Source organism: Scyliorhinus canicula, chromosome 17 (genome assembly GCF_902713615.1).
Source record: "Scyliorhinus canicula chromosome 17, sScyCan1.1, whole genome shotgun sequence".
Taxonomy (NCBI): Eukaryota; Metazoa; Chordata; class Chondrichthyes; order Carcharhiniformes; family Scyliorhinidae; genus Scyliorhinus; species Scyliorhinus canicula.
The window spans coordinates 15,267,107-15,291,110 of NC_052162.1; the positions used below are offsets into that span (position 1 = coordinate 15,267,107).

At 51.4% G+C, this 24,004-nt stretch overlaps 1 protein-coding gene across 5 annotated transcripts in view; it reads right to left on the reverse strand.

Moving 5' to 3' along the window:
* Window positions 1–2,932: 2,932 nt before the first annotated feature.
* Window positions 2,933–24,004, reverse strand: part of LOC119952035 (neuronal PAS domain-containing protein 2-like) — a 263,046-nt gene continuing 241,974 nt past the window's right edge. For all 5 annotated transcript variants that reach the window (XM_038775515.1, XM_038775518.1, XM_038775516.1 and 2 more), the window contains 4 exons: window positions 23,250–23,449; window positions 7,294–7,386; window positions 5,353–5,542; window positions 2,933–3,470 (listed from right to left, as the gene is read on the reverse strand). In XM_038775515.1, coding sequence (XP_038631443.1) covers window positions 3,306–3,470; window positions 5,353–5,542; window positions 7,294–7,386; window positions 23,250–23,449 — 648 coding nt within the window. In that variant the 3' untranslated portion in view covers window positions 2,933–3,305. The remainder of the gene's footprint in view (window positions 3,471–5,352; window positions 5,543–7,293; window positions 7,387–23,249; window positions 23,450–24,004) is intronic.

Below are 24,004 nucleotides of genomic sequence, written 5' to 3' on the forward strand. Positions count from 1 at the left end.
TAACTAGGCTTAAACGAGATTTGGCTGAGAGCCCAAACTTCCATTAGTTTCCGGAAAAAGGTGCGCACAAGGGAAAACATTGCTAGATTCACAGCACTTTTTCCATAAATCCATTTTGTCAATGGTTTGATGTTTATTTACGCGGGGAAAAGAGGTGTCAGGTGCTTATGGGAAGCACGGTAGCATAGTGGTTAGCACAATTGCTTCACAGCTCCGGGGTCCCAGGTTCGATTCCCGGCTTGGGTCACTGTCTGTGCTGAGTTTGCACGTTCTCCCCGTGTCTGCGTGGGTTTCCTCCCACAGTCCAAAGATGTGCAGGTTAGGTGGATTGGCCATGCTAAATTGCCCTTAGTGTCCAAAATTGCCCTTAGTGTTGGGTGGGGTTACTGGGTTATGGGGATAGGGTGGAGGTGTGGGCTTGGGTAGGGTGCTCTTTCAAAGAGCCGGTGCAGACTCGATGGGCCAAATGGCCTCCTTCTGCACTGTAAATTCTATGATTCATTTATAGTTTCTGCTGTTGATACTTTAACTGTGTTGTTTTATAGGGTTTATAGTTGTAATGTTTCAAACAAATGTTATGAACGGCTATTTTTTAAGCTCTTCCACACCTGCCATTGTTATTCCAGGGTTCATTGGTTCTGTACAGAATGTATACCGGGTAAATGGGCATGGAAATACTGTGAGTTTTCATGGAGAGGGTATTAGGTGTCATTGGGAGTGAGTTGGGGGCATGGGTTACCATGAGTTGGCATGGGGAATATGGGGAGTGGAAGGGTGGGGGTTAGAAGGCCTAATATTTGCCAAAAACAACAGGGTAAAGTTTGAGGGAACCTAAGTAGGGCTTTTAACCAGCACTCGGCAACACCTGTGACCACCTCTGAATTGCACCCAGGAGGCCCAACTCTATCCCACCCCTGGGAACACAAATCACACTATTCGGGGCAATTTACGTGAGACGGGTGTGCCGAGCTGGGAAATGTGACAACTCTAACTACCTGTCTCTAAGATGAATATCCAGCCCAATGTTTCAGGTCGATGATGAACCATCGTCAGACATTAAGCATTCATCACCCTGAAACATTTGGCAGAATTTAATCCAGCTGATTGCCATGGGAAACATGATGGCAAGGCCCACTGAATTGCATGGGACGCGGCCTGTCGGTCTACCAGTGATCTGTGATCAAGTCAGAGGCGGGAATGGGATGATGCAAACCCCCAGTGAGATATCAATTAGGCTCATTAATGCGCTACTTGACACCAGTTACCCCTGAGCCCATTGGAATCTAATGGTTGCTGGGGGATTTAACGGGAGTCAAACAGCTCTCTCCTTTCAACTCTCAATCCTGCTCCATTCAGCTGTGAACAGAGATCCAGCGAGTCCTTTGAGTGTTACTTCTGGTCGGCTGGAAGCTCTCAAGGGTGGGATATCCAACTCGGAGGTTGTAAATCATGGCGAAGGCCCGACACTGGCCAGTTCCGTGCCTGGTGGGTACTTAACACTCTCATGCCTCCCCCACAGCAGTGACGCTGGTTCCCCAAACAATAGGCGACATCCCCGTGGCCGGCATTAAATACCGGTGATTTGGGCAGCACAGTAGCACAGTGATTAGCACAATGGCTTCACAGCGCCAGGTTCCCAGGTTTGATTCCCGGCTTGGGTCACTGTCTGTGCGAAGTCTGCACGTTCTCCCCGGGTTTCCTCCGGGTGCTCCGGTTTCCTCCCACAGTCCAAAGATGTGCAGGGGTAGGTGGATTGGCCGTGCTAAATTGCCCTTATTGTCCAAAAAAAAGGTAATGTGGGGTTATGGGGATAGGGTGGAAGTGTGGGGATGGGATGGAGGTGTGGGCTTAGGTAGGGTGCTCTTTCCAAGGGCTGTGCAGACTCGATGGGCCGAATGACCTCCTTCTGCAATGTAAATTCTGTGTGAACCCACGTTCTCTCCTCAGACGCTGCCTGACATGTTGAGTATTTCCAGCATTTTTGAACAAAAACAATTCAGATTTGCAGCATGTGCAATTTGTTCCACTTGACACAACTGGATTCTGTACTTGCACAGATTAATACAGAAATTGTGAGTGATTCTACACTCCTCCCAAGCTGCACTTCTGAGGCACCCCAGGCTAAAATCAATCGGAAATCTTATGAACTAATGAAAATTTCCGCTCTCAGTGCTGTTATTCTCAATGTAACAACCCTTGAAAAAGTTGCGCCTTGTCGAATGCAGTGAAACTGGGCTTTAAGGGAGCGCCGTATGTACAGTTACTGCAAAAGAGACTGAAAACTGCAAAACCTGGACCATTGTGTTAAGTTTTCAGTGGGTTCCACAGTGAAGCATTTGGTTCTGAACCAAGGCATTAAGATTTTTCACTCGGCAGTGGTCGGATTTGAATAATTTTTTTCTTTTATAAAATATATAGTAACACTATTTTGGAAATAAATATGCTGCTTAAAGAAAGGATACTGTCAGAGTGACGTTTACGGCGCGTTTGACTCACAGACTCCAGCTATCGGCAAGTGACTGGAGCAGCACAGCCAGAGACAATTTTACAGCATCACACCTGACTTGCAACCATTAGCATAGAGATGGGCAATAAACGCGGGTCTCCACCAGCGATGCCCACATCCCATGACGGAATAAGTGAAAAGACAAAAGCGCAGGCTGTGTAACACAACACCCGACAAAGCTGACTGCACAGTTAACACAGCTTTTAACAAGGTCACTTTGCCATCATTTTACCAGTAATACCGTCTTTGTGATTGCTTTATGTTGCGACAGTTTAGTCACAATTCTCATTTTGCGTGAGCTCTTAAAAGAAGCGTATCTCCCGTTGACTAATGAATTATACCAAACACTGCAGTCAGAAATTGTGATCAGTGAGGTGATTGTCACGCAGAGTGCACTGTGTTGGCGGAACAATTCTTTTGCTTCAATTCCTCAGGAGAAAAGTTATTAAAAAACTATTCCAGTGGAATAGTTGATGATCTGCTATCATCCTTCAGGCTTATTAAGAACAGGTCAGAGAGACCAGGCGGGCAGGAAAAGAGTCTGGATGTTTTTTTTTAAAGTTTGTCCTGTGAAGGCGGTAGCCTCCCTCATGAAAGGTGTGGCCACCTCAGTCTGGCTTTGCTGCCTTTCTTCAGCCTGAAAGACGCCACACCTGCTTCCACAGGAGAGGTGTAGTCCCGTACCCCATCCCAGGTATGGATGAGCTGCCGGTAGAACGTTCTCCCCTCGCCCACAAATTTACCATCGCGGTATGTCCAATTTGTGGCCGGGTGTCGCCTGCCTCTGGCGGGTCCTTGGTTACCGTGGCAGCTGAATGTTGGATAAGTCTGAGAGGCCGCTGGTACCGTTTTGCGTCCCACGAGATTGACGTTGGGAGATGTACCCCATATTAATTTGCGGAGGTGATGTCAGGAAAAGAGGCTGCGACTGGTCACCTTGCATCATTCCACTCGGTGGCACTTGCTAAAGAAATAAAAGCATTTTGTCACAAATTTATTAGTTTCAACTCTACACAAAAGGTGTCTGCCTGTAAGAGAAACGTCTTCGCCCAAAGAGTTGTGAGTCTATGGAATTCCCTGCCCAGTGAAGCAGTTGAGGCCCCTTCATTAAATGTTTTCACGATAAAGATAGATAGTTTTTTTGGAGAATAAAGGAATAAAGAGTGATGGTGTTTGGGCCGGAAAGTGGAGCTGAGTCCACAAAAGATCAGCCATGATCTCATTGAATGGCGGAGCAGGCTCGAGGGGCCAGATGGCCTACTCCTGCTCCTCGTTCTTATGTCCTTAAACCTCCCTCTCCCTTAGGCTATCCATCCCTTTCACTATATCTTCCATCTTTCTCCAAGATCTCTGCAAAAGGCTCGACACCCCACATCCAGACGCTGGCATGTCCCACACTGGCTGGTTCACCCTGACCCTCCCCTTTCCCGCTCCTCTCCCTCCCCCTCCACAATGAAGATCGAGCCTCTATTGTGTGTCTCAGCCCCAGTGGCATGGCAGGGGGAACAAAACATTTGGAAGGGACTAGTTCCTAAGACTGCCTGTCGTATGTCTGAATTTGGTAAGTGGGTGCGTCATTGGGAGATGGACCCAAAGTCGCCAAGAATTTGTGCGGTTGGGGTTCAGAGAAGAATTATTGCCGTGTGGCGTGCGTGGCCATTCCGGAAAGATAAGAGAGAGACTGCAGAAGGGATTTATCAGAATGATACCAGGGCTACAAGACTTCAGTATGTGGAGAGACTGGAGAAGCTGGGTTGTTCTCCTTAGAGCGGAGGCGGTTAAGGGAGAGATTTGATGGATGCAAGGAAGTTTCTGTGAAAAGCCCCCAGTGGCCACACTCTGGCACCTGTTCGGGTACACATAGGGAGAATTCAGAATGTCAAATTCACCTAATAAGCACGTCTTTCGGGACTTGCGGGAGGAAACGGGAGCACCCGGAGTAAACCCACCCAGACACGGGGAGAACATGCAGACTCCGCATAGACAGGGACCCAAGCCGGGAATCGAACCTGCATCCCTGGTGCTATGAAGCAACAGTACTTAGTGATGGTTTGAATATGAGGTTGGAAGCTCATCCCAAGGTCAAATATATCATTAGGGTTGTGAGTTAGCTGGTAGGGAACAGTGTTTGCAGCGGGGACTGAAAACAATGGCTTCAATCTTCCTGATAACTAATAGAAGGAATGCAAAATAGGAGGGGACCAATGGTTGATCCTTGGCAGACACCACTGGAGGTAATGATGCAAGAGTGGGGGGTGCAGTAATGATTGCAGATGATTCTCAGACTGTGTCTGGGTAGACAAGAATGGAGGCAGATGAGTGTCTCTACCCAGCTGGGTGATAGGCAAGAGGTACTGGAGAAGAGTTTCATGGTCAAACATGTCAAAGGCCGCAGAGAGGTCAAGAAGGACAAGGAGGAATAGTTTAGCTTTGTCACAGTCACATGTAATGTCTTCTGTGGCTTTGGTAAGAACAGTTTTGGTACTATAGCGGAGGCGGAAAACTGAGTGGCGAGATTCAAACATGAAACTACAAGAAAAATGGGCACAGATTTGTGAGGTGACACTATGTCCAAAGACATTGGGGAGGTTGTACGTGGGGTGATAGTTGGTAAGGTAGAGGCAGCAATGGGTGTCTTTTTTTTAGGACTATTTAAAATCAGTGTACTTTGAATATTTTGTTTCTCTTTTTTTAATGGTTTGAAGGCAGGGCAGTTCTTATAGGCTGATATTTCTTGTGACATTGAGAAGAAAAAAATATATGAATATTAATACTAGAGTTTGCTGCCTGCCTCTTTAAGGTACCATTTCTCTGTGTAACTTATATACTCTCACAAAACTTTGTACCTGAAGATATTGATGTTGCTGCTGGAGCTGCATGGAATGATGGGCGTGCTGTTGTTGTACAGAGGCCTGTTGGTGCGATGAGAAGCTTTGATGTTGGATAGTCACAGAACTTGGAGAAGGGACAATGACCGCACTACAGCTGATTGGTTGCATAGCGAGTGCTGTCAGCATCTGCTGATCTTGAATATACCTGAAAATACAAGGCCACAAAATGAACAAGGTCAAATGCACTGAAACATCTGACACGTGCAGAATCAGTTAAATACACGAGGTAATGTTTCTCTAATTGGGGTAACATGACCGGGTGCCCGACAAAATGTGTGGTCAATGACAATCTGGAACAAGTTGAACAGTGTCACAAATCGGCTTACATTAACACTGCAATAAAGTTACTGTGAAACTCCCCTAGTCACCACACTCTGGCAGCTTATTGGATACACTGAGGGAGAATTCAGAATGTCCAAATCGCTTTGGGATTTGTGGGCAGCGCCGGCCCTAGGGTTGCTGGCACCCCGGGCAAGCTGAACTTCGGCGCCCTTGGGGGGGGGGGGGGGGGGGGGGGGGGGGCAGGGTGGGGGGGCCAGGTGGGGGGGGGGGGGGGGGGGGGGTAGGGGCCGGGGGGCCGAGGGGGGGAGAAGGGGCCGGGGGGGAGGAGGCGGGGCTGCGGGGGGGAGGCGGGGCCGGGGGAAAGGCGGGGCCGGGGGAGGCAGGGCCGGGGGGGGAGGAGGTGGGGCCGGGGGGGAGGAGGCGGGGCCGGGGGGGAGGCGGGGCCGGGGGCGGGGAGGCGGGGCCGGGGGGGAGGTGGGGCCGGCGAGGGGGGGAGGCGGGGCCGGGGGGGGGGGGGGGGGGGAGGCGGGGCCGGGGGGGGGAGGGGGGGCCGGGGGGGAGGCGGGGCCGGGGGGCGGCCGAGGATGAGGCGGGGGGGGGCCGAGGATGAGGCGGGGGGGGGGCCGAGCCCGAGGCGGGGGGGGCCGAGCCCGAGGCGGGGGGGCGGCCGAGCCCGAGGCGGGGGGGGGGCGGCCGAGCCCGAGGCGGGGGGGGGGGCGGCCCGAGCCCGAGGCGGGGGGGGCGGCCGAGCCCGAGGCGGGGGGGGGGGCGGCCGAACCCGAGGCGGGGGGGGCGGCGGGCCCGAGGCAGAGGCGGGGGGGGCGGGCCCGGGGCGCGGGGGCGGGGCCGAGGGGGGGGCCGCCCTGGGGGAGGGCGGCCACCGCGCATGCGCATTTGACACCGGCCCAACTGCACATGCGCAGGACCCGACTCTCTGGCGCCCCCTAGCACATGGCGCCCCGGGCGACTGCCCGAGTTGCCGGTGCCTTGGGCCGGCCCTGCTTGTGGGAGGAAACCGGAGCACCCGGAGGAAACCCCCGCAGGCACGGGGTGAAAGTGCAGACTCTGCACAGACAGTGACCCAAAGCCAGGAATCAAACCCGGGGTCCCTGGAGCTATGAAGCAACAGTGCTTACCACTGTGCTTCCGTGCCCCCCAAGTCTATTGTTCGCGGACTGATGTGTGAACAACAGAAATGACTTTAAACGGAATTGGATCGACGCTATATTTTTGTGAGATTCAGGGCTGTCTGATTATCTAGTTTTGCAGGGCAGTCAGGGTACAAACTGCTCATTGGCTGTCTGTAAACACGGCTTATAGGGACATTTCCATTCTCCGTGTTGGAGAACGTGCAAACTCCACACAGACAGTGACCCGAGCTGGGAATTGAACTGGGGACCCTGGAGCTACGAAGCAACAGTGCTAACCACTGGTCTACCATGATGCCCGCATATATATTTACCTGCATATATTAAATGGGCAAATGGCTGCTGAAATACCCAAGGTGCCTTGGGCATTTGTGAATGGTATTATTATACAGTGATTTCCAGGCTACTGTATCGAGTGCTTTAACCCCAAACCATTGTGACTCTGATAAAAGCTCGAAATTCATACTTTGCCTGTTGTCTGGCTGCATTATTTTGAGATGGCTGTTCATTTCCACTGCTGTTTTGCATATTGGAATGAATGGGTTGATTCAAAAATAACCTACAAAAGAGGCAGATGAACAATGATGGTAAGACTTCTCTTTCTCTCAGTGCTGGAGGTGTGAGTGAGGGCACTCTCCACTTATGCTCATAGCTGGACACAAACCCGAACACTGTCATTCACGTGAACAGTCAGGTTAGGTTATAAACATTTATGCGCACAAATAAAACTGTCATATTCAGTTACTGTCTTAACCTGACTGGTAGCTGCCATGGTGATAGCTGATTTTGTGTATGGACCTGAGTACTCGTGTCATGGGAATGTCACTTTAAAAAATGTTTGTCTGCTCAAGTGGCAGCAGTGATGTCAGAGTGTGGGTGGAGCTGAGCTCTGGTTCTGCTTTTTAGTTTCTCTTTGAGGAAAAGCTTGGGTGTTTCTGTGTTTTTTGGTTTTGTTTTAGTGTTGGAGCTGAAGCCAGCCAAAGAAGATGTAATTTTAATCTCTCTGCCATCTAAAGACTATCTCTAGATCATTTAGTGAATTCAGAGTAATGACTGCTCTCAGTAGAGAATTTAAACCTGATGCGCTTCTGTAAAAAGGGTTTTGTCTTATGGATGTTAAAAGGAAAGTTTAAGGATTACTTAGAGTGTTGTATTCTTTGGGGGTTGTATTTGAATTGATGGTTACTAAGATGTTCACTGTATGTTTTAAAAAGGTTAACTGAGTTCATAGAATAAACATTGTTTTTCATTATAAACTACTTTTAAATTTCTGCTGCACCACACCTGTAGAGTGGGCCGTGTGCTCCCCATACCACAATCTAGTAAAAGTCGTGGGTCAGATGAACTCCATGATATACTTTGGGGTTCTCTAACCCTGGCCCATAACGCTAGATACTATACAGTCCTTAGATATGATCACCTGACCTGGAGGAGGGAGAATGAAGGTCAGATAACTCACCGTGTGGAGTTAGCCAGCATGGCAGATTAAATTGAGTTGGTCTTGCAGTTCCTTTGAGTGTTGTTCTTTCAACCTGAGATGTGCCATCGACAATGAGGATGAATATGGAGCTACTTAGGATTGTGTCATGACAGTTTTTTGAGCTGATATGTCTGGAGCCCGGGGCATTGAGTATTTGATCCGACACTGATGCCTGTACAGTCAGTGTGAAACGGGGCGTGTAGCTGGAGGTGATCGAAATGTATGCTGATAGTCACGGCCTGTTTTTGGATGGGGCAACGGTGGTTCAGGAAGCCAATGGCCTTACTGCTGTTCATTGCGGAAGCTATGGTGAGGGAGACTTTCCAGACGTTGCCTAACATGGAAGAACAAAGAGAAGTACAGCACAGGAACAGGCCCTTCGGCCCTCCAAGCCTGCGCTGACAATGCTGCCCGTCTAAATTAAAATCTTCTACACTTCCGGGGTCCGTATCCCTCTATCCCATTCCCAGAAAAGGTGGATTCTGAACTTGCAGTGAAGCTTTTGAAGGACCATTGTGTGGTGATGTCAAATACTATTCCAAAGGCATATTTTCTGCCAGATGAGACATAAAGAAGGGAAGCAGTCACCTAATTTGTCACCCATTTGAGACGGGTGTTGGATCGATAAAATTATCTTGTGATAGATCTGAACAAACAGATAATGGATCGGGGGAATCCAATATTGCTGGTTGGATAGGTTGATGCGTACGTTGCTGGAAAGAGGAGGTGACTTAATGTTGGGTGAGACTTTGAAAATGTCAGATGCATTGGATGCAGAGGGTGGACAATTTCACAGCTTGAAACTCGGTTCGACCTCTGCCATTGGCACAACAAAAACAGATGTTAACCAAGTCAACTTAATCCACGCCTGTGCAAATGTAAATGGCAAACTTCTCAGAGAGAGTGTTTCAGATGTTGCAAGTTAGGGCACGAAGATGCATGTTGCCTTTTCTTTCATGACTGGGATGTGGGATCGCTTCCATAATTATAGATTTGTTGCCCATTCCTAATTGCACTTGAACTGAATGGCTTCCTGGGCTATTTCAGAGGTAATTTTAAGAGACTTCCATGTCTCTTGGAGGCATGGAGGGCAGTCCAGGTAAGGACGGCAGATTTCCTGAAGGGACCGGCTGTGTTTTTACAACGATCAACAATGGCTTATTGGTCGTCATTAGACTTTTAATTTCAGATTTTTCCCGTGATGGGATTCGAACCCAGATCCAGAGGATTATCCTGGGTCTGTGGACATTACCATTACACCCCGCCTCCAACCCAACTCCACCCAATGTGAGGATCAAGAACCCAGCTGAGCCCAACTTGGGCTCCAAATACCCAGCGAGATGCCAGAGCTGAGGGGCATCAGGACGTTCAAGGTCGTGATGCAGAGAAAATGGTTTAATGTGGACCACAGGAGGGGAGCTGGACAGTCCAATGTCATGCCAGTTGATGAAGTACTGCTGAGTGGAGAGATCCTGAGTAAGATGGATACCACGGGCGGGATTCTCGTGGCAGGCGCCAGTTTGGCGTCGTATCATGATGCACCAAAATGGCATCATTGCGACGCACGCCGCGCATAGTTGAAACCACATTTGCATCTCATTAGTGGGCCCATCCACGATGCGCCACGTCTGATGGGCCGAGTTCCCGACAGCGCGGTCCACGTGGACTCTCAACAATCCTGAACCTGGCGTGGTGGCTGTTGAGGGAGAGAGAGAGAGAGAGTGCGCACAGACAATGTCCAGTACTACCATACTTGGCCGACAGTCATGCCGCTGACCAGGGGCGGGCTTCTGACAAGGCTGGGGGGGGGGGGGGGGGGGGAGTAGTGTGGGGTGGCCAGGTGGTGGGCTGTAGGGTCAGGGTGGACGGGTACGCCACACCATTACCACAGCCAACAGGGCAGCCGCAGACAGCCCGCTATAAACCTGGTGCCCTGGGTTGTATAGGTGACCCCCCTCCTCCCCCACCTGGGGCACCACCCTGGGTACCCTCTGGCCCCAGCCGACCCATAAGCTATATGGGTGGTCCAGCACAACCAGTGCCACCTTTTTGGCCGCAATCATTGTGTGTGTGTGTGTGTGGGGGGGGGGGGGGGGGGGGTGTACAGTGTGAGTGTGGAACAAGAGAATCCAGCCCACCATCTTTTATGACAGAAAATCTTCAAGTGTCACCCAGCTTAATGGTGACAGACGCAGCGGGAGATGAACCAGGTGTAGGAGCTGAGGTGAAGCTGACATGCTGAAATCCAGAAGTCTAAGTTGGCGACGGCAGACAGAGGGCCAGCTACCAGAGGGAAACACATTGGCCCCAGAGCGGATGCTGCACTTCCTAATCCTGACACGATGACCAGAGTTCCTGAGACAGCAGGCAGACCACCACGCCAGAGAAGGCCACCAAAGGGATGTGAAGGTTTTGTGCGACTTAGCGACAGAACATGACATTGGAAATCAGTTCGGAGAAACAATTTGTAATTTAAAACAACGTGATTTTAAGTTGAAAAACAGCAAATCTTGGCATAAAGCTTGGGCCTGGGTGTGTGAGGATCGATGTGTTATAATAATGTTCAAAACAAAAAGGGTGTAAGCTGAACACTGCCCTTGTGATTTTGTGATGTTTGCAAGAACACGAGAAAGCAATTGGGTTGGATTATTGAGGAGCATCGAATTATACGCTGATGATTATCACAAGGGAAGCCACAGTTAAATAGTGAAAGGGTAGGGCAGCATGTGGTGTAGTGGTTAGCACTGGGACTGAGGCGCTGAGGACCCGGGTTCGATCCCGGCCCCGGGTCACTGTCCGTGTGGAGTGTGGTAGTATGACTAGGGGTATTACGGTACCTGGGAGTGTGAGCTGCCATTGATGCAGAGGGCTTGCTGCCCATTGGCCCAAGTATCGTGTGCTTCTTATCCCTATTGGCTAAGAGGAAGGTAGCTCCGCCTATGAGGTGGGGTATAAGAACCCGTTTTCCCCTGCAGCCAGGCCATTTCCTGTACGTCTGCTGCCGGGCTCACTTCTTGCTAATTAAAGCCTTTCGTTTCGAACTTCACCTACGTTTTGTGTCCATTGATTGTGCGTCAATTTAATTAGCAAGATTTTAAAGGATGGAGCTCCGCGTCAAGCCAGAGTATCTTCGACTCAGCCCTCACGCAGCGAATGCAACAGCCGCATTTAAGCATTGGCTGGCTTCCTTCAACAGTTACCTGAGCACAGTGGAAAACGTCCCGACGAGGGAGCAGAAACTGAACATCCTCCACTCGTGCGTCGGCACCGCTGTGTACACGCTCATAGAGGACACGACAGACTACAACGCGGCTATGGACTTGCTCAAAAGACATTTCATACGGCCGGTGAACCAAGTCTACACTCAGCACTTACTAGCCACGAGGCAGCAGATACCTGGTGAGTCACTGGACAAATTTTACTGTGCCCTCCTCGTGCTGGGGAGGAACTGTGGCTGCCCACAGGTGTCTGCTGCTGAGCATACCGAACTCCTGATTCGAGATGCCTTTGTCGCAGGTATGCAGTCCTCGCAGATCCGCCAAAGGTTGTTGGAGCGAGAAACTTTAAACCTCACGGAGGCACGGGCACTCTCCTCCTCCCTAGATATCGCGAACCGTAACGCTTGCTCGTATGCCCCCGACCGCGCGGCGGCCCCCTGGGCAGCGTGGAACTTGGCCTCTCTCTTCCCCACGGACCTGGACCCCCCCCAGGCCTTCGCCGCAGGGCACCCCACTAAACCCGCGGGGCACCGCTGCTATTTCTGCGGCCAGGCGAAGCACCCCCGTCAGCTCTGCCCGGCACATTCTGCAACCTGCAAGGGCTGCGGGAAGAAGAGCCACTTTGTGGCCGTTTGCCAAGCAAAGGCGGTCGCTGCAGTCCCAGGCAGCGACCGCAGGACTCCGCCTTCAATCTCTTCAGGGGCCCCGTGCGGCCCGCAGACCTCGCTGCCCCCATCCCCCAACGCCACGTGTGATCCCCGGGTGCAGCCATTTTACGCCCCCGCGCCATGTGCGACTCCCGGGCGTTGCCATTTTGGACCCCCGACTCCACGTGCGGGGAACGGGCGCCGACATTTGGTTCACCCCCCACCATGTGCGGCCGACGGGGGCCGCCATCTTGGATCAGCACCGAGGACTCCGTGGGTGACTACTACCTGCCTGATGACGACTCCGAATACCTGCCACGACTCGCCTCAGTCACGCTGGACCAGACTCGGCCTCGTAACCTCTCCACAGCGACCATAAAGATTCTGCTCAACGGCCACGAGACGAACTGCCTGCTGGACTCCGGGAGCACAGAGAGTTTGGTCCACCCCGCCACGGTAAGGCGCTGCGCTCTCTCTGTCTACCCGGTTAAGCAAAAAATCGCCCTGGCCTCCGGCTCTCACTCAGTACAGATCACGGGGTGCTGCATAGCGAACCTCACGGTCCAGGGTAGGGAATTTAAAATCTACAAACTATTCGTCCTCCCTCACCTCTGCGCGGCAGCACTCCTGGGGTTAGACTTCCAGTGTAACCTCCAGAGCCTAATATTCAAATTCGGCGGCCCTATGCCCCCCCTCACTGTCTGCAGCCTCGCGACCCTCAAAGTCGAGCCCCCGTCCTTGTTTGCAAACCTCACCCCGGATTGCAAACCTGTCTCCACCAAGAGCCGACGGTACAGTGCCCAGGACCGGACCTTCGTCAGGTCCGAGGTCCAGCGGCTTCTGAAGGAAGGAGTCATCGAGGCTAGCAACAGCCCCTGGCGAGCACAAGTGCTGGTGGTAAAGACTGGGGAGAAGAATAGGATGGTCATAGACTACAGTCAGACCAACAACAGGTTTACGCAGCTGGACACGTGCCCTCTCCCCCGTATATCCGACCTGGTCAACAGGATCGCACAGTACAAGGTCTTCTCCACGGTGGACCTCAAGTCCGCCTACCATCAGCTCCCCATCCGCGCGAGTGATCGCAAGTACACTGCGTTCGAGACGGACGGGCGGCTCTACCACTTTTTAAGGGTTCCCTTTGGTGTCACAAACGGGGTCTCGGTCTTCCAACGGGAGATGGACCGAATGGTCGACCAATACGGTTTACGGGCCACCTTCCCGTATCTCGATAATGTCACCACCTGCGGCCACGAGCAGCAGGACCACGACACCAACCTCCGCAAATTCCTCAGAACCGCGAAACTCCTGAACCTGACCTACAACAAGGACAAATGCATGTTTAGCACCGACCGTCTAGCCATCCTCGGCTACGTAGTTTGTAACGGAGTGATCGGCCCTGACCCGGAACGCAAGCGCCCCCTGATGGAGCTCCCCCTCCCCCACTCCCCCAAAGCCCTCAAGCGCTGTCTTGGTTTCTTTTCATATTTCGGCCAGTGGGTCCCCAATTATACCGACAAAGCCCATCCCCTCATCCAATCAGCCACGTTCCCCCTGTCGATGGAGGCCCGCCAGGCCTTAAGCCGCATCAAAGCAGATATTGCAAAGGCCATGATGCAAGCTGTCGATGAGTCCCTCCCCTTCCAGGTCGAGAGCGACGCGTCCGATATAGCTCTGGCGGCCACCCTCAACCAAAAACGACAAGATCTTGCGGTGGAGGATCGAACTGTCCACCTACAACTACGACATCTTGTAGCGTCCTGGGAAGCTGAACGAGCCTCCTGATGCCCTATCCTGCAGCATCTGTGCCAACGCACAAGTGGACCGCCTTCGAAACCTCCACGCAGACCTCTGCCACCCGGGGGTCACCCGATTTTTCCATTTTATTAAGACCCACAACCTGCCCTACTCCATCGAGGAGGTCAGGACAGTCACTAGGGAATGCCACATCTGCGCGGAGTGCAAGCCGCACTTCTACCGCCCCGGACAAGCGCATCTGATAAAGGCTTCCCGCCCCTTTGAACGCCTCAGCATGGACTTCAAAGGTCCCCTCCAACAACCGCAACACGTACTTCCTCAACATGATTGACGAGTGTTCCCACTTCCCTTTCGCCATCCCCTGCCCTCACATGACCACGACCACCATCATTAAAGCCCTACACACCATCTTCTCCCTGTTTGGCTTCCCCGCTTACATTCATAGTGATAGGGGGTCCTCCTTTATGAGTGACGAACTGCGTCAATTCCTGCTCAGCAGGGGCATCGCCTCCAGCAGGACGACCTGTTACAGCCCCCGGGGTAATGGACAGGCCGAGAGGGAGAACGGTACGGTCTGGAAGACCGTCCTGCTGGCCCTACGATCCAGAAATCTCCCAGTCTCCCGCTGGCAAGAGCTCCTCCCGGACGCCATCCATTCAATCCGGTCACTTCTTTGCACATCCACTAATCAAACACCTCACGAACGCCTTCTTGTTTTTCCCAGGATGTGTTCCTCAGAGACCCCGCTCCCGACCTGGCTGGCTACCCCCAGGCCCATCCTGCTCCGGAAACACGTGCGGGTGCACAAGTCGGACCCATTGGTCGAGAGGGTCCAGCTGCTCCATGCGAACCGCAGTACGCGTATGTGGAGTATCCCGACGGCCGATGGGACACGGTCTCCCTACGGGACCTGGCACCCGCTGTATCCCGCCCACCGCCCCCGGCGCCAGCCCTCCCAACCACCCCCCAACCCCAACTACCCCCGGGTAGGCGCTCCCCTCCCTGGCCCGCCGATACCCTTACACGCGCTGCCTAATGGACAGGTCGACCTTCCCCCGGCCTGGCCCTCGCCAGCTCCGACTAGGGGTACGGACGCAGCCACAAGGACCGGATCATCGCTCCCAGAGCCACGGACGGCCACCACTCCAACGTCTCCAGCACAGCTCCGCAGGTTGCACAGGACGTCCAAGGCCCCCGATCGGCTGATCGAGTCTATGTGAACTGTTGATGGACCCTTGTTCTTGTTTGTTCTCTTGTTTTTTTTGTTCTCAAACCTGTGTATGGTTACTGTGTCCTGACTCGACTCTGTAAATAGTTGCGGGCCAGTGGGCAGCCACCGTTGAAGAGGTACGATCCAACATCACTAGTCATACTACCAGTCCCTTCCCCACTCGCACGGGACACGTCCTCTCCATGTCCGCATTCTCTGTACACAGCCCCCCCCCCCCCCCCCCCCCCCCCACCCCCGGTTCCTTTCTCAACAAGGGTGAATGTGGTAGTATGACTAGGGGTATTACGGTACCTGGGAGTGTGAGCTGCCATTGGTGCAGAGGGCTCGCTGCCCATTGGCCCAAGTATCGTGTGCTTCTTATCCCTAATGGCTAAGAGGAAGGTAGCTCCACCTACGAGGCAGGGAATAAGAACCCGTGTTCCCCTGCAGCCAGGCCATTTCCTATACGCCTACTGCCGGGCTCACTTCTTGCTAATTAAAGCCTTTTGTTTGGGACTTGGCCTACGTTTCGTGTCCATTGATTGTGCATCATGGAGTTTGCACATTCTCCCCATGTCTGCATGGGTTTCACCCTCACAAACCAAAGCTATGCAGGTTAGGTGGATTGGCCACGCTAAATTGCCCCTAAAAAATTGGGGGGAAAAATAATTGGGCACTCTAAATTTAATAAAAATAGTGAAAGGGTAAGAACACTCCTAGAAAGTGAAATACTGAACAAAAGACTATGATTGAACTCTGCTAACTCGGCAAGTTAGGGAAATAATGACTTGTCAAGTTTGTTTGCAAAACTAATTGCAATTTGTTTTGCAAGGGTTTGTTTAAGGCCAGGGTGGACAAGGAGGAGAGGTTGGAGCGGCAGAGGGTAATAGATGAGATGTTGGAGGGAGATAGGAGTTATGCAGAAGATGGGGATCCAGCGAAGCTGGAAAAAAGGAAGGAACTACAGACGAGCTTCGACCGACTGTCCACCAGAAAGGCGGTGTGCCAACTGAGATGAGCAAGCGGTGCATTTACGGACATGGAGATAAGACGTATGTTAGCAGGTCAGCTCCGGAGGGAGGCAGCGGTAAGGGAAATTGTTCAGCTGTGGGATAGGGCAGGGAAGTTGGTGGTGGCTCTGGATCTGATTAACAAGGTCTTTGAGAAATTTTGTGAGAGGTTGTATCGGTCAGAGCCACCTGGGGGAGACCGGGAGATGCAGGAATTTTTAGATGGGTTGGAGTACCCGAGGTTAGGGGAGGGGGACAGGGCTACATTAGAAGGAGCGATAGTAGAGCAGAAGATAAAGGATGCGATTGGGAGGATGCAGTCGGGGAAGGTGGCAGGGCCGGATGGGTTTCCGGTGGAATATTATAAAAAATTCAAGGATAAGCCGGCACCCCTGATGGTGGGGATGTTTGAAGAGGCAATAGGGAAGGGGGTGTTGCCACAAACGTTAGGGCAGGCATCGATTTCACTGTTGCTAAATAAAGATGAGGATCTGACGGAGAGTGGGTTGTATAGGCCCATATCACTTCTGAATGTGGACGCAAAAGTATTGGTGAAGGTACTGGCGGGTAGGCTGGAGGAGTGCCTCCCGAAGGTGATGGGTGAAGATCAGACGGGGTTCGTGAGAGGGAGGCAGCTCTTTTGAAATGTTAGAAGGGTATTGAACGTCGTTATGGCACCAGCAGAGGGGAAGGAAGCAGAGGTGGTTGTGGCATTGGACGCTGAGAAGGCGTTTGACCGGGTAGAGTGGGGGTACTTGATGGCAGTTCTGGAGCAGTTTGGGATTGGACCAAGATTTGTGAACTGGGTAAAGCTACTACATAAGGAGCCGAGGGCGAGTGTCCGCACAAATAATATCAGCTCGAGATACTTTTCTCTCCACCGTGGGACTAGGCAGGGATGTCCTATGTCCCCCCTGCTGTTTGCACTTGCGATTGAGCCGTTGGCCATCGTATTAAGAAGGTCGGGGGTATGGAAAGGAATAGTGTGGGAGGGTGGGGGAGGGGGGGGGGGGGGATAGTGCATTGGGTAATCTTATATGCCAATGACTTGCTGTTATACGTGTCAAAACCGAGTGTGTCGATAAGGGGCATATTGGAGCTGCTTCGAGTGTTTGGGTCTTTCTCTGGGTACAAACTAAATCTGGACAAGAGTAAATATTTTGTGGTGTCTCGGCCAGCGGGGGGAGCAGGGCAGGGTCGCTGCCATTCCTTAGGGCAGGGACTCACTTTAGGTACCTGGGGGTGCAGGTTGCCCGGAAGTAGGGGGGGAGGGGCTCCGCAGGTACAACATTTCTAGTTTGGTGGCGAGAGTGAAAGCTGATCTGGCAAGGTGGGATGGTCTTCATCTGTCACTGGCGGATCGGGTACAGGCGGTTAAAATGAATGCGTTGCCGTGATTTCTGTTTATTTTCCAATGCCTGCCGATTTTCCTGTCATAGGCCTTTTTCAGAGAGATTGAGGGAAGCACTACAGTGTTCATATGGGGAGGGAAGGTGGCCAGAGTGAGGAAGGTGCTGCTACAGAGGGGAAGGCAGGCAGGTGGTTTGGGTTTTCCGAACCTGATGTATTACTACTGGGCAGCGAATGTGGAGAAGGTGCAGAGCTGGGTCAGAGGGGTTGATTTCCAGTGGGTCAGAATGGAGGAGAGTTTGTGCAGGGGGTTGGGATTGAAAGCACTAGCAACGGCCCCACTCCCGATGGCCCTGGGAAAATACTCAGGGAGTCCGGTAATAATAGCTTCATTGAGAATTTGGAGGCAGTTTTGCGAACACTTTGGGTTGGGGGCAGGATCAAGGGAAATGCTGATTCGGGGGAACCACAGATTTGAGCCAGGGAGATGGGATGGAAATTTTTGGAAATGTGAGGAGAAGGGGATTAAGACACTAAAAGATTTGTTTCTTTTCTGTTGGTTTGCAGGATTGAAGGAACTGGAAGCGAAGTATGGGCTGGAGCAGGGGGAAATGTTTAGATACATGCAGGTTCAATATTTTGCCAGAAAGGAGATACAGAGATTCCAGGTGGAGCCGGCCTCCACATTGCTGGAGGAGGTGCTGACTACAGGGGGACTGGAGAAGAGGGTAGTGTCGGCGGTTTACGGAGCTATTTTGGAAGAGGAGCAGGCACCACTGGAAGGGATCAAAGCAAAGTGGGAGGAAGAGTTGAGAGAGGATATGGAGGAGGGGTTCTGATGTGAGGTGCTCCGGAGAGTGAATGCCTCCACCTCGTGCGCGAGGATGGGGCTGATACAGCTGAAGGTGGTATATAGAGCACACCTTACGAGGGTGAGAATGAGACGATTCTTTGAGGTGGTAGAAGATGTATGTGAATGTTGCGGGGGGGGGGGGGGGGGGGTGTCCGCTAATCACGTTCATATGTTTTGGACCTGTCCAAAGATAGAGGATTACTGGAAGGAGGTTTTTAGGGTAATTTCTAAAGTGGTGCATGTGAAACTGGACCCGGGTCCCCGATAGGCCATATTCGGGGTGTCGGACCAGCCAGGGTTGTAAACGGGTGCGGAGGCAGATGGTGTAGCCTTCGCCTCGATCGCCCGAAGACTGATCCTGATAGTTTGGAGAGCAACCTCTCCACCCTGTGCCCTGGCGTGGGGACCTGTTGGAATTCTTGACTCTTGAGAAGGTTAAGTTTGAACTGAGAGGAAGGATGGAGGGGTTGTACAATTCATGGACTTTATTCATTATGCACTTTCAAGAACTTTTGGGCAGCAGGGTAGCATGGTGGTTAGCATAAATGCTTCACAGCTCCAGGGTCCCAGGTTCGATTCCCGTCCGGGTCACTGTCTGTGTGGAGTCTGCACGTCCTCCCCCTGTGTGCGTGGGTTTCCTCCGGGTGCTCCGGTTTCCTCCCACAGTCCAAAGATGTGCGGGTTAGGTGGATTGGCCATGCTAAATTGCCCGTAGTGGCCAAATAAAAGTAAGGTTAAAGGGGGTGGGGTTGTTGGGTTACGGGTATAGGGTGAATATGTGGGTTTGAGTAGGGTGATCATGGCTCGGCACAACATTGAGGGCCGAAGGGCCTGTTCTGTGCTGTACTGTTCTATGTTCTATGTTCTAACTGGATAACATCGAACATTAGTTGGGACGGGTGGGTGGGAGGGTTGGGGGGAGGGGGGCGGTGTGTGTTGGGGTGGGCGGGCGGGAGGGTTGGGGGAGAGGGGGCTGTGTGTGTTGGGGTGGGGGGGAGGGGGGCGGTGTGTGTTGGGGTGGGTGGGCGGGAGGGTTGGGGAGGGGGGGCTGTGTGTGTTAATGGCGACTATGGGTGAACCCTAATTCCTTTTTGTCATTTGTTTGTGTAAACATGCGGGCTAATGTTTGGGGTTTGGTGGGAGGATGGGATCGTTGTCATTGATATGGGGATTGACAAATTTGTTACTGACTATTGTTTATTGTTGGTGGGTGTAAATTTGGGAGAAAATATGAAAAAGGAGGAAAATAAAATATATTAAAAAAAAAAATTGTTTTGCAAGGGATGGAATCTAAGCTACAAACATCAAGCAAAACAATGGTGGGCTGGATTCTCCGCACCCCGACGCCAAAAAATCGAGTTCAGCATGGGGCGGACAATCCGTTTTCACGCACAAAATCAGGACCGGCGGCAGTTCCACTATTCTCTGCCCCCCAAAAAGTGTGTACTCATGGAGTACGCCGTGCCGAGTATCCACCACCTCAGGCCATTGCCCGAGTCCCGTCCCTCTATTCTCCGCCCCCGACCGGCCAAATTCCCGACGGCGAATTTCTAATCTGGTCTGGCCGTTCGAGAACCTCGCGGCTGCCGACTCAGCCCGGGGCCGCCACAGTCAGGGGAGGGCCGATCAGAGGGCGGAGGGGTTTTATTCAGAACTGGGGGCTATGTGTGCGGGCGGTCCAGGTCCGCGGGCTGAGTCCGCCATGGAGTCCGCTGGAGGCCGCCGCCGTGCGCATGCGCGGCCTCTGACCTGGACGTTTGGGGAGCCATATTGGCAGTTTGCGCTGCGGGCTCTCTGCGGGCTCTCTGCTAGCCCCCTGCAAGATGGTGAATCTGTGGCCTTTTGATGCCAGTTTTCTTGGAGTAAAAGACCACAGTTTGCATGACGGCGTGGGGACATAGTCCCAAAAATGGAGAAGAAAACCAGCCCTATAGCTATGTTTTTGGATCAATCAGGGTGGGATATCATATTGATAGCTAATTCCCGTACCAGCCTCCCCAGGCAGGCGCCGGAATGTGGCGACTCGGGGCTTTTCACAGTAACTTCATTGAAGCCTACTCGTGACAATAAGCGATTTTCATTTCTCATTTCATAATTGTGTGTGTGGACTTGAGTATTAGATACTATTTTGCCGGTTTAGCTCAGTTGGCTGGACAGCTGCTTTGTGACACAGAACGAGGCCAGCAGCGTGGGTTCAATACCTGTATCGGCTGAGGTTATTCATGAAGGTCCCTCCTTCTCAACACATGCTCCTTGTCTGAGGTGTGGTGACCTTCAGGTTAAATCACCACGAGTCAGCTCTACCCCCTCAAAAGGGAAAGCAGACTATGGTCATTTGGGACTATGGCGACCTTCCTTTTAATGTTAGATACTGTACAGTACTTGGATATGATACTGTAACCAGGGGCTGGTTTAGCACAGGGCTAAAGAGCTGGCTTTTAAAGCAGACCCAGGCAGGCCAGCAGCATGGTTCAATTCCCGTACCAGCCTCCCCAAACAGGCGCCGGAATGTGGCGACTAGGGGCTTTTCACAGTAACTTCATTTGAAGCCTACTTGTGACAATAAGCAATTTGCATTTCATTTTCATTTCGTAAGATACAATCTGTACTACATATAGGGTCACCTGACCTGAGGGGGTTGGAGGTTGAGATCACATGACGCATGTTAGGGAGTTAGCCAGAATGGCAGATTAAATTATGTTGTTCTTGCAGTTAAATCTGTGACTTTGACTGTTTCTCTGTCAGCTTGAGATGTGACACTAGCGATACGTTGCTGTACATACAGCTTTTTAATTATCAAGTCTATTTACAACTTTCTTCAATGAAATGCAGCAACCCAGACTGATTATAATTACACAATACATGGTACAGGTAAAAGTTCATATTCCTGATTAGAACATTGAACTCAAAGTTTTGTAACATTCCAGAAGAGCATTTATGATTTTACCAGTTGGTTCATTACAGCCGTTTACTGGCAAATAAGTGATTCCATATTTGTAGGATTCAGATGAAAATGATGGGATAGCAAATTCAATCAAGTGCTGGACCAGGCCCCATAATTTACAAAACATTATTTGGCCCTCTGCACAACTTGGAATACTTGATAAGAGAAAGATGGGCATCAAGAAGAAATATGTGGGGCTGGGGAGTGGGGGTGGTGTGTGGGGGACTGAAGGCCCAGTCAAACCAATGATTTATTTTAAATCAGGAAGATGAAATTGTTTTGGAAGGGGATTACAGAAGACTGAAGTGTAATTCCTGCAAGTTCAGCTTCTGTTGGCGATATGAAGGCGGTGGACAGAATCTGTAATCTTCGCTCAGAGAGGTTTGCGATATAGATAAACTCACATGGCTGGAGGCGACGACCCAAATGGACTGGGCCAGGCCATAGAGTAATTTGAAAAGAAGGGCAAGGATCGTTAAGTAGATCTTGGTCAGAATGCGTGGGTGATTGGGGTGCAACACTTTATGTGGTGAAGGTCTTGGGCGACATTGTTCTGATTCACATGTCGCGGGATGATGGTGGAAGGTGTGGGAGGAAGGGGTGGTGGGGGTGTTTACTGCGCAGTTGAGCAATTTATCCTCAAGGTTCAGGGGCAGGATAGAGATATATTCTAGATGGTGTGGTGGTATGACTAGGAGGTTTACGGTACCTATCTGCCATTGATGCAGAGCACTCGCTGCCTATTGGCTCAGGTTGGTCATATGCCTCTCTGCTGATTGGTTGAGGCTAGTCACGTGACTGCTCACCCATTGGCCGAGAGGCAAGTAGTCCCGCCTACGAGGTGGGGTATAAGAACCCGTAAGACCCGGCAGTCGGCCTTTCTCTGTAAGTCGACTGCCGGGCTCACAACTAGTTGATTAAAGCCTGATATATGGAACTTCTTCACAACTCGAGTCCAATTGATGGTACATCAGATTGTGATGGAGCAGAAATGTGGGGTGAAAACCCACAGCTCAGGGTCAAACAGGGCAATGAACCCTAGCGTCCGCCAAAGTGTACTGACAGGGGAGGCTAACGGAGTGGGAGCTGGATGCTGACAAGACCCAAACACGGCAGCCAGATGGAGTATTCATCCTGGAGACGATGCGGTGCAGACTGTTGGATTGGACTGTAACAGCTCGAATCATGTCATCTCTCAACTTCTGGATGATGGGGCAAGATGTAGATAACGAATGAGAGAGCAGCAAGGAAGGAGATCAAACTACTGGGGTTACTCATGTAGACTTACAACTTAGAATCCATTGGAAGGAGTAGACCATAGGGTTAATGTGCCAGTGAGAATGGAGTTACCTCCAGCACAGGAAGTGGCAAACAGGGTGATGCTGGTTAGCAAGTTATGGCTGCAGTTACAGATGAAATTATCAATTAAAGTAGTCTTCAATTGAAGGCCACATCAGAAGTGATCTATAATGGGATTCAGATCATCTGTCATTCAATGATCATGGCGCTATAACAACTCTCAAATTGTTTAATCTATTTCTAAATTGATACTGTGGATTAGAAACAGTGCAGAAAACCAATTCTTGAAAGTATACTTGAAAGTAACCCAGCCCTACCTTTAACTTTAGGACCTCATTAGCTTGCCCTGAATAACTGAATAGCCAAAATAATCGAAACATCACCAGAAATCATTTCTATGTCAAAAGAGAACAGGCCAAATTCTCAGTTTAGGAAAATGGGGACTGAGGAAATGAAGACGATCGTTTGTTTTTTTTATTCGGCGAAGGTGAACGGAACTCACATTTGTATGTCCGTCAAGATTGCAAAGGCCATTCGAAGTAACGTTTTAAATTGTACTTTTGTTGCCACCTCCTCCTCCCCCCCCCCCCCCCCCCCCCCCCCCCACCCCCCCTCGGTTTTGAGACGTGCAAAAATCGCTGCAATAATTATACCTTAATTGTCGGTCGTGGCCATATTCTGCAGTTGAGTGGCTCTGACTGACATCAGAGGGCAGTGGAATAGGGAAGGGTACCGTTGAAGCCTGGGAAAACATCATGGGGTTACTGAAGAGTGGGCTGACCAGACTGTTTTGTGCTTGGCTTTGCAAGTTGGCTTGTTGCAGTTGACCTCCTTTCACGAACTGCTGTTGAGCCTGCAGAAAGTGAACAATCAGTTAATCCTTATAGGGTAGGTTTCCTATTGTTGCAGCTGAATCTTGACAGATCCTACGTTATGATCTGTAACTTCGAGGGTATCAACACAGGACCAGGAGGGGACTGTTTAGCCTCTCAAACCTGTTTTGCCATTCATGGCCGATCGGTAACCTAAACTCCATATGCCCATATCCCTCTGGATGACAAAAATCTGTCAATCTCAGGTTTAAAATTAATAATCAATCCAGCATCGGCGGCACGGTAGCACAGTGGTTAGCACTGTTGCTTCACCGCGCCAGGATCCCCGGGTTCAATCCCCGGCTTCGGTCACTTTCTGTGCGGAGTCTGCACGTTCTCCCCGTGTCTGCGTGGGTTTCCTCCGGGTGCTCCGGTTTCCTCCCACAAGACGCGAAAGACGTGCTTGTTAGGTGAATTCTCATTGCCGGAGTGTGGCGACTGTGGGATTTTCACAGTAACTTCATTGCAGTGTTAATGTAAGCCTACTTCTGACAATAATAAAGATTGTTGTCAATTGCCATTTACGGAAAGTTCTA